We start from the raw sequence: 11,209 nt of genomic DNA on the forward strand, positions 1-11,209 counted from the left end.
CTATGTGCTTTCATTGTGTGCCCAAAGGGCTCCACATGCTTGGCAAGTCTGTAGACTTTGGTTCTTCACCAATGACCCACTGTTTTTTTTTTTAAGTCTTTATTTAAATTATAGTTAGTTAACGTACAGTATAACATTAGTTTAAGGTGTACCATTTAGTGATTTAACACTTACATACAACACCGAGTGCTCATCACAAGTGCGCTCAATCCCTATCATGTATTTAGCCATCCCCCCACTCACCTCCTCTCTGGTAACCATCATTTTGTTGTATATAGTTAAGAGTATGTTTCTTGGGTTGCCCCCCCCTTTTTCTCTATACTTGAAGCTTTTTATTTTGACGTAGTCCCAATAGTTTATTTTTGCTTTTCTTTCCCTTGCCTCAGGAGACATACCTAGTGAGAAGTAGCTATGGCTGGGGGCCTGGGTGGCTCAGTCAGTTAAGTGTACAACTTTGGCTCAGGTCATGATCTCATGGTTGATGAGTTCAAGCCCCACGTCCGGCTCTGTGCTGCCAGCTCAGAGCCTGGAGCCTGCTTCACATTCTGTGTCTCCCACTCTCTGCCCCTCCCCTGCTCATGCTCTGTCTCTCTTCGAAAATAAATAAACATTAAAAAAAAAAAAAAAGAAGTTGCTATGGCTGATGTCAAAAGGTTTATGGCCTATGTTCTCCTCCAGGATTTTTATGGTTTCCCATCTCACATTTTGGTTTTTAATCCATTTTGAATTTGTTTTTGTGTATGGTATAAGAAAGTAGTCCAATTTCATTCTAATTTGCTAAGAGGGTAGATCTTATATTAAGTGCTGTGTGTGTGTGTGTGTGTGTGTGTGTGTGTGTGTGTGTGTTGTGATCTCAAATAAGAGTCTTTTTAATGGTAAGATTGTTGGAAAATTGAGTAATGTCTATGAACAGTGCTTTTGATTGGGGATTAGTGATTCTAGGGGCACAGGAAAGAAGTCATTTGAAATTTATATTCAGGTACCAGACATTAAAAAAAAATATTAACATTTATTTAGTTTTGAGAGAGAGAGAGAGACAGACACACAGAGTGAGCAGAGAAGGGGCAGAGAGAGAGAGAGTGAGACACAGAATGTGAAGCAGGCTCCAGGCTCTGAGCTGGCAGCACAGAGCCTGACACGGGACTAAAACTCATGAACTGCGAGTTCATGACCTGAAGTCAGGTGCTTTCCTTCCCCCTGTACCGCAGAACTTATGCTGTTCCCAGTTCTGTTACTATAAAAATTCTTAAACGTTTCTCTGGATAAAAACCCTATTATGAATATTTGTTACAAGACTATTTCTGGGTGCCTGGGTGGCTCAGGCAGTTAAGTGTCTGATGCTTGATTTCATCTCAGGTCATGATCTTGCAGTTCATGAGTTTGAGTCCCATGTCGGTTTCCATGCTAACAATGTGAAGCCTGCTTAGGATTCTCTCTCTCTCCATCTCTACCCCTTCCCTGCTTGCATTCTCTCTCTTTCTAGAGCTCTCTCTCTCTCTCTCTCTCTCAAAATAAATAAATAAACATTTAAAAAGGGTATTTCTTATAAAAAACATATAAAATTTAGGCAGGGGGTTAGTTGTTTGTCAATATTTCAATTGATTATATTCTTCATAGAATACTTTGAAGTGAAAGAATATATTGCATACTCTTGTATAGTGCAGAAAGTTTCAGATTCTAAATGTAATCAGAGATCGACTGTAAATGTAATCATCTTCTTATCTTTAGGAAGAGAATGAAGATTTTTTTTGTAGATGTATTCAAATGTTGGTTTTTAAAAGATCCCACTCTTCCATTAATAATATATTCACAATGTTTTTTATGTAATAGATGCTCACTCTATAATACTCAAGGAAGTGAAAATATTATACACAAAAGTCAATCTTTAAGTTACATAGAATCATTAAATGTAGGTGCCCTGAGCTTAAAACGCTGTCATGATTTTTGAGGAGTTTGAAAAGTAATAAAAATGTATCTTGACCAGTTGGGTTGACCATTTGTCCTTTTTATTCTTGATATGTAGGATGTCTGTGGGGGATGACCTGCTCGTCCTCACCCAGTGGGAGGCCTTGTACTATCTTTCTCCTCTGGAGTCCATAGGCGCCATATTTGAGGACCCTGTCCGTGTAGTTGTTTATATCATCTTCATGTTGGAATCATGTGCATTCTTTTCTAAGAGGTAAGCAGAGGTATCTGGTTCCTCAGCCAAAGATCTATTTGTTGTATTTTAAAATAAAGATTTTTGATTTAAAATGGTAATTGAAACATTCTTATTTACCTTTGTAATTTAAACTTTAAGTCATACTTTTTTCTTTACTTTTTCTTCAAATCTTTATTTGAACTCTAATTAGTTAACATACAGTGCAATATTGGTTTCAGGAGTAGAATTAAGTGATTCATCACTTACATACAATACCCAGGGCACAACACTACAAGTGCCTACTAAATACACATCACCCATCTAGCCTATCTCCCACCCACTTTCCTCCATCAGCCCTCAGTTTGCTCTTTATCTTTAAGAGTCTCTTATGGTTTGCTTCCCCCTCTCTCTTTTTACCCTTCCCATATGTTCATCTGTTTTGTTTCTTAAATTCCACATATGAGTGAAATAATGTGGTATTTGTCTTTTCCTGACTTATTTTGCTTAGCATAATACACTGTCTCCATCCACAGCATTGCAAATGGCAAGACTTCATTCTTTTTGATGGCTGAGTAATATTCCAGTGTGTGTGTGTGTGTGTGTGTGTGTGTGTGTGTGTGTGTGTGTAATCACATCTTCTTTATCCATTCATCAGTTGATGGATATTCAGGTTCTTTTCACAGTTTGGCTATTATTGATAATGCTGCTATAAACATCAGAGTACGTGTACTCATTCAAATCTGAATTTTTGTATCCTTTAGGTAAATACCTACTAGTGCAATTGCTGAATCTTAGAGTAGTTCTATTTTTACCTTTTTGAGGAATCTCCATATGGTTTTCAGAGTGGCTGCACAAGTCTGCATTCCACTAACAGTGCAAGAGGGTACCCCTTTTTCTGCATCCTTGCCAACATCTGTTGTTTCTTGTGTTGTTACTTTTAGCCATTCTGACAGGTGTGAGGTGACGTCTCATTGTGGTTTTGATTTGTATTTCTCTGATGATGAGTGATGTTGAGTATCTTTTCATATGTCTGTTAGCCATTTGGATGTGTTCTTTGGAAAGTGTCTATTCATGTCTTCTGCACATGTCTTAACTGGGTTATTTGTTTTTTGGGTGTTAAGTTTGATAAGTTCTTTATAGATTTTGTATACTAACCCTTTATCAGATATGTCATTTGCAAATACCTTCTCCCATTCTATAGGCTGTCTTTTAATTGTGTTGGTTATTTCCTTCACTGTGCAGATGTTTTTCTCTTGATAAAGTCCCAATAGTTCATTTTGCTTTTGTTTCCCTTGCCTCAGGGGACATGGCTAGTAAGAAGTTGCTATGGCTGATGTCAAAGAGGTTGCTCTCTGAATCATGATGCCTCCCCGCTCCTATGCCTGGGAACAGTGCAGCATGTTGGCACTACCCATTCTTTTTGTGACCCAGGGCATCCTCAGACCATGCTGTCCACTCCTGGACATGTTGTCTACCCTCCTTCACCACCAGAGAACCTTTAAGCAAGGAATGACCCAGGTAGTGGTGGACTTTTAAAACTTCAGGTTTTGTGTTCCGCTGCTTATCATACCTTGTGGTCGTCTCCATAAACAGGGCACCTTCCCTTCTGCAGCACACACAGTTTTTTATCTCCCCCCCCAAAAAACTCTCAGCACTTCCTACTTTCCAGAATGTGGTCACTTTTCTACTTATAGACTTGAAGTTTTGTTCTTTAAATCCTCAGGTTTGTCTCGTAGGTGTTCAAAATGATTTGATAATTGTCTAGCTGTGTTCACAGGATGAGGCAAGCTTAGAGTACACTCATCCACCATCTGTATTAAGTGCTTTTACCTAGCATACATGGAAAAAAATCAACAACAAGGGGACCAGGAAGAAAGTTTTGGAGGTGTTAGATAGGTTCCTAGCAATGATAGTGATGACGGTTTCAAGGATTTATACTTATCTCCAAACACATCAAGTTGTATACATCAAATATCTACAGCTTTTTGTATGTCAGTCATACTTCAAGGAAGTGGTTTAAAAATTGTGAGTGGAAATATTGTCAACATAGAATTAGGTTAGGGGATTTTCTAAACAAAATGTTTTTTAGCACCAGAATCTAGAGCATTAATCTGCTCATTAGGGTTTGTCCTGCCCTGGGTACCATCTATGGCTGGTAACGACCATCCTGGATTTATAGACTCAGTTTTGGATTTCTGGTCTTCATTTTTCTATTTGTCAGGCTCACCCTTCAAGCACAGTCTATCTCAAGGTAATATAAAGCGCATTTAGTTAGTTTAAGTATAATAAACTATTATCAAAACCTGACTAAACCTTTGGGGAGGCTCACACTCTTTTCAGTAGTTTGACCACAATTCCTTGACTTTTTCCTGCCTTGCCAAACCTCAACCATTTCAATACAGCCTTCAGTAGTTCAGCTCTGAACTACTTCCATGTTCCCACACCATCTTGTTGCTCTCTCCATGAGTATTTTCAAGTGGGTGCCAGAGATTATTGGGCCAATTTCCATATTTTGTGAAGAAGGTCACTTCAGTGTTTTTGGAAGTTGACCAGGTAGGGTGAAGGCAGCACCAGGTTTCTCCAGTGCAAATGATTCAGAGTCTGCTATGGTCCCTTTGTATTCCACTCCCAGTGCCACTTCTCTAAGCCATCATTTCCTTTCTTCTAATTCTATAACAGTCCCACTTTCCCACTCTGATCTCAGCTTTTCCAAACACTTTTTAATACAATGTATACAGCTAATCATCTGTAATTTTTCAGGGCATGTTTGCTACTTATTCATTGTCAGTAAGATGAAATCTGAAATTTGTAATAGGACCATCAGGACAAATATGCTCTAGTCATAGTTTAGGGTGTGTTTCATAAAATGTACCTGAGATTACCTACCCTCAGGGTTTGGGATAACAAACAAAATAAAACTTGCCTTAATCTTTCTAGAGATGTTGCTTCTGAAGAATAATAGACACATTCTAGCTGGAAAATAGGTATAAAAACTACACAAAGTTTGAGGATTGAGGTAATGGAAATATTGGCTTTAAAATAAGTTATCAATCCGAAGATACCTTTTAGTTGACAACACAAGACAAATAGGAAAAATGTTTGATTTGTTTATTTTCATTAGTAGCATGAAGTAGATAAGCAAAACTCAGATTCTGTGAACTTGAATCTTTGGAAGAGATTATAGAAATAAGAAATAAGTGCTCTCTTCCAGTGATACACAGAAGCATTCTGTGGCAATAGATTTTGGATAGGAACCAATCATAAGTATGTATTATGCACCTGAGGGGTTGTAGCTAGAATAAATAATTTAGAAAAATAGGAGCATTGGTAAACCATGGGAAGCTGTGGTTATCTCCTCTCCATAGAGAATGGTCTGAACCTGAGAACAATTCCGTTTCTCTCCAGAATGGGATTGATGCATACATATGTAACTAAGCTAAGGACTGAGGACACCATTTTACACACCATTACACCTGATGCAAACCATATATATTTGAAGGTGAGGGATACTATGACCATTATTGCCTAGGGATAGGCATAGAGGTAATGCGGCCCCAAACCCTGGTACTATTAACTTCATTTCCTTCATAACCACAACGTAATATACAGCATTCTATCATTTTAATTATCTAGATGCCTTTTGGTAAATATTTATTAATTCTGCTCAGCCATGTTTATAGGTAGAGAGAAGTGAAATAAATAAGTATACAAATTCCTAAATTTTGGAAATTTCAGGCACATGGATTATATCATAGAGAAGAATAAAAATTCAATAAGTGTTTTTGCATTTAATCAACTGTCATCAAAATGTGGAATATTTAGGGAGAAGACAGGTAAGCACATTAAGATAAAATGTGGCCTTGAAAAACAGATTTCCATTTTTCCAGGAATGTACAGAGGTCAAGTGGGTGTGCCAGAGACCCTATACTAGAAAGCTGTGGACTGCTACATTGGCCAGAATGAAGTCAAATGTTTTTCTGAAGCCTTCCATTCCAGGGCCATGTGATTTTATTTTCATCTTGATATTTTCAACGTGCACATTTTCTCCTTCAGAGCCTGCTGTACCTGCTTATTGCGCAGAGTGTAGATGACAGGGTTGAGCAATGGCGTTACCACCGTGTTCACAAGGGCAGCCTCCCTGTTGGAGTTCAGCCTGTTCCTTTGCTTTGGTTTCACATATATAAAGACACAGCTGCCATACATCAGAGAGAGGACAATGAGGTGAGAGGAGCAGGTGGAGAAAGCTTTCTGTCGCTCCTTGGCTGATGGGAGTCGCACAATTGTGACTACTATGTTGCTGTATGCAATGATGGTTATGATAAGCGATGTCAAAAGGATCAACAAAGCGATGACAAAGGCCAACATTTCAACAGACCTGGTATTAGAACAGGAGAGATGAATCAAAGGATCAAGGTCACAGAAGAAGTGGGGAATGACATGGGGGCCACAGAACGATAACTGGGAAACCATTACTAGTGGACCAGTGATGAGAATGAAGGCCAAAACACAGCAGGCAGTGACCAAGAGGAAGCAAGTCTTGAGGTTCATGATGGTTGGGTAATGCAGGGGCTTGCAAATGGCCATGTACCGATCCACAGACATCACTGCTATGAGGAGGAAACCTGCTGCTCCCAGATAGACAAACACAAAGGCTTGTATGAAACAGGCAAGAAAGGAAATGGTTTGCCGGCCTAAAAGAAAGATGACCAGCAACTTAGGAATAACAGCACTTATGAAACAACACTCAAAGAAGGAGAAAATGCTGAGGAAAAAGTACATAGGTGTCTGGAGCCGGGAGTCAGCACAGGTGATGGTGACTATGACAGCATTGCCTGTAATGGATGCCAGGTAGGCCAGCAGGTGCACCAGGAAGAGGACCTTTCCCAGGTGTTGGATGGCAGGAAACCCCTCCAAGGTGAATTCTTGGACGGTGGTCCCATTCCCCATTTCCATGGATATCTCTTTCCACAGCATCATCCCTGCTGGTCTTAACCTACAATAAAAACAACCATGAGATCAAAGGTTTGAGGGGATCATGATTAAGTTACCTGTCTATCCAAGAAAGTGGCTGGGCAGATAGTAAAGTGGTTTAGCTAGTTGGTTCTTAAAACATTTTTTTTAATGTTTATTCAGTTTTCAGAGAGAGAGGGAAGGAGCGAGGGGCAGAGAGGGACAGACACAGAGAATCCAAACCAGGTTCTGCGATGTCAGCTCAAAGCGATGTGAAGCCGGAAAACAGACTGTGAGATCATGACATGAGCTGAAATTGGGTGCTCAATTGACTGACCCACTGGCACTTAGCCAGCTTGTTCTTATAGTCTAATTATAATGTTACGATCATTAAGATAATGCTTAAATAGAGCATCATCAGTAGAGTTATTGGCATGTTTGTAGTTATCAAACATTTCCTTGTGTTAATACTATTATCAATTTGTAAGTAAACATAACAGTTATTTAGTAATATTCCCTTTGAACATACCTTTTAATAATGCAGCACATTCTATGGTCTGAGTTGTCATCATCATCATCTGTTGAGGATCTATGCTTGTTCTATGCTGGTCTCTGAAATTCAGTATTTCTATGAGTCTTCACAATAAACACGAACCCCTTCTTCTCTAGAAGCAGAAACTGAGGCTTAGAGAGCTCCAGAGAGCTTAAGTCACATAGCTGGGACCTTAGCCAGAATGCCTGAATCTGGAGTGCCTGCTATTTCCAAATGAGGTGACAAAATATTCTAAAACGGGAACAAATCTATTGCTGATCTCTCAACCTACGTGCAAGATTAGCTTTATCTTTCTTGTTTCTACCCTTAGTTATAATCCCTGTTGAGTTACTGGCCTGTGGAGTGACACGGGGCTGAGAGAGCATCTACTTTAGCTCAAGCATTTTATAGAAGAGACTGGAGACCAGAGACATTGGGTGCTGCTCAACAACATGCCATAAACTGTAAATCCAGGATTTACCACCTGCCCCTTTGGTTCACGCTGGCCTGTGAGGGAGGGGGGCTGACAGTAGTTCACAGAATTAACCCACTTAGGAAGATATGCTGGGAACCTGGAATGCATACATCCACTCTTCCATGAAGCTCAGTGAACATTCTTCTCTCTTCAGTCCTCTCAATCACTGACTTCTCTCACGATGGTGTTTGACTCTAGCATCTCAATATTAGGCTAAAAGCTGGCAGTGTGGAATGTGTCACTCTCACTACCCCACAGTGTGCCAGGCCCCCTGAAGGGCCTCTCATGAAGCCAAACTGCTCATCCCTGAGTGGCACAGCCTGAGGGTGCACCTGCTTCTCTTCCAGTAGACCCTAGGAAGTTCACCAAGTCACTACGGTGCCTGAGGCCAGTCACACACGGGAGTTAACTCTTGGCAGGAGGGGCTTCTTCCTCTCGCAGCTATTGTCCTCTAAGAAATCAAGAGCTTGCTGTGGGCTGAGGGGAAAGAGGAGAAGGAAACGCAATTGTCATAACCTGTTGACTCACAGTGAGGTGAATATACATCCAGTGCTGCCGGTGTCTGGCTGACAAAGCCCTGCTTCCATAGCCCAGAATGTTTCATACCACAACAAGGCTACATGGCAGCCTTGACCACCAAAACCCCAGAAAGCAGCAGATGGACTAAAACAACCACATTTCACTGCCTGCAATTCTGGACGAGAGCTGGACTCCCACACTATTTAGGGTCTGATGAAAGGTCTGGCTCTGCTCCCCAAGTGTGTGGAAGCCCACCTAACCTGCAACATTGCTGTCCACCTGCTATCCTAGTTGCTGGGAGCAGACGGCTGCTTATAGGTTTATGCCTCGGTGCAGCTGAGACAAGGTCCTTGTGCTGCAGTGCTCTACTGTCATGGGAACACCTGCTCCAAGACAGCGTCTACTGCACTATGCTCCTCCGCATAGCCTCACCTCCCGTGTAGAGGAGCATCCTTGCTTTCCTGCATCAACAATGAGAAGCTGCAAGTTTGAAGTCTCTCTGACATTTTTGCCACAGGACTGTTTGGTCAGCAGCAGGACGGACCCAGCCAGTGAGCAAGGAGTGCAAGCTTTCAAACCTTATTAGATGCTGAAGAGACAGAGGCAGAAAGTAAAGGCATGGCCGGTGTGCTGCGGGCAGTAATTGGTCACTGTTGAAAACAAGAGTTACTGGTGCCATCGTCCTATTTATTTTCCCATTGTCTGTGGTGATGCTGACTCCCAGATGTCTGCCTTGTTCTCTGCCAAGATTTTTCGAGGAAATTATATGACAGTTTCCCAAGGGTTTCCAAAATCCCAGGCTGAATGTTGCTACTTACTTGAGGTAAAAGTCCAAACTACAATTTTCCACATGCACTGAAGCCAGAGCATAGTTGTTAAAAGAATAGAGTTTATGATGAGAAAGGGCTTGATTACACCCTGGCCTTCATGGGAGGCTTTTGGGAGGATACTAGGGAAGTCCACCTTTCCTGGCCAATTGTTCTTCATGCTTCCACCGTTATGATTCTTTTCATTGCATATTTTCATCTGAAGAGTATTGTCGTTGTGCTCCTAAATCTCCTTGAAAAAGGAAATCACAAATTTTTTCTTCCTCAGGGAAGAAAGGGGAATGCTATGTGGTATGTGTAACATCTCTAACTTGGCAGGTCCCTCTCTTTTGAAATGGCATTTTGGAAGTGAATCCCCAGATTCATTCTAGATGCACATGAGAAACAGCTGTGAGCCTGAGGATGGAGAAGTTGTATCCATAGCAAGCACTGGCTTGGAAAGCTGCTTCTTCTGGGTACCTCAGCTGGACTGCAGTGGCAGGAGTGATCCTTTTTTCTGTGGCCTCTGGCTTCCCATTGAAATCTAGAGAGTTGGACTAAGCTCCCGGAGTGTATTTGCAGCCAGGCCTGGGCATATACTAGTTGGAAATTTGTTGTGCCTGAATCTGCTCTCATCAGTATTGATCCTACAAGGTCAAGGCAAATATTATAGAAACTTTCACAAGTATTCGTGTGGCTCTCACCTTCCTTCAAATAGACATACCATTTTTTATAACATCTGTCTATCTACACACTCTGCTTTCAGTCCAGGCCAAACTTGGACCTCATGATTATTTTCTCAGTTGGAAGTTAGGAAAAATAAGGGGTAATTGCAGAAGTGTCGCAGAAGCTAGAGGGAAGTGAGACTGTACACTTTAATTCTCAGATAAAGACACATTTGCACGGGGTTTTAGTTTTAGTCAGAGCCAGCTTCCTGGTGCAAAAATACCTGTCACATCTGAGCAAGTCCCAGTGCCTAAATGATCATGGGAAGGAGGAGGAACTGGCGTGTGGTTTGATGGAAAGGTTTACAAAGGGGACACTCAAAGAAACAGGCTGAACTAATCACATTTTGCATCTAGCCTAAGGGGTGGTGAGATGACATCAGGAAAATGTTTCAAATTGTTCCACTTTTCTGGATAGTGCCCTCATGGGTCTCCAATACCCACTATTTATTTACGTTTTTAAATGATACCTTGAGATCTTATTTATCTTGGGCATTTCCCAGCATTCCTTGTGTTTGAGTGTTTAGTTCTCTAGTTAGAATAAGGAAAGGGATAGTACTTAAAATTGTATTTGTGATTATCAAAACATGGAGGGCTAAAGCAAAATCGGGTTGTGGATTCTCCTCTGCAGAATATTATTATGTTTGCTACTCTGTCCCCCAGCCACCCTTGAAAAATTAGGCTAAGCTATATTCAGGATTTACATAATAAGAATATTTGGTTTATAGTGTATCTGGTTAATACGGTCTATTCCTAGAAACATTCCAATTTCTAGTATTATATCCGTAAGGAAGAAGGCTAAGTTAAGACTTGAAGAAAGGCAAATCCTGTCACCTGTGATATTGTGGGAGAGAGAGTGGGGATGCTAGGTTGGCAAGTGGTGACTGGGATGGAGAGAAACACTCATTATGCGGAACCCCTGGCGGAAGGTGGAGCTGCTGGAATACTAATACTACTTTGAGGACCCCTGTCCCTTCATGGAATTTCCATAAAAGTAAGGCAGTAATGGCAACAGGGACCCAGGGCACATCGATTCTGATGCAGAGAGTTCATTAATATCGC

At 41.0% G+C, this 11,209-nt stretch overlaps 1 protein-coding gene across 1 annotated transcript; it reads right to left on the minus strand.

The window, feature by feature from the left end:
- Window positions 1-6,009: 6,009 nt before the first annotated feature.
- Window positions 6,010-7,133, minus strand: LOC106989571 (olfactory receptor 6C75-like). Its single transcript, XM_015088062.3, has one exon. It carries the CDS (start codon window positions 7,115-7,117, stop codon window positions 6,155-6,157), a length of 963 nt encoding a protein of 320 aa, XP_014943548.2. The 5' UTR covers window positions 7,118-7,133; the 3' UTR covers window positions 6,010-6,154.
- Between the last annotated feature and the right edge of the window lie 4,076 nt (window positions 7,134-11,209).

The sequence above is a fragment of the Acinonyx jubatus genome, chromosome D2, assembly GCF_027475565.1.
Source record: "Acinonyx jubatus isolate Ajub_Pintada_27869175 chromosome D2, VMU_Ajub_asm_v1.0, whole genome shotgun sequence".
NCBI classification, from domain to species: domain Eukaryota; kingdom Metazoa; phylum Chordata; class Mammalia; order Carnivora; family Felidae; genus Acinonyx; species Acinonyx jubatus.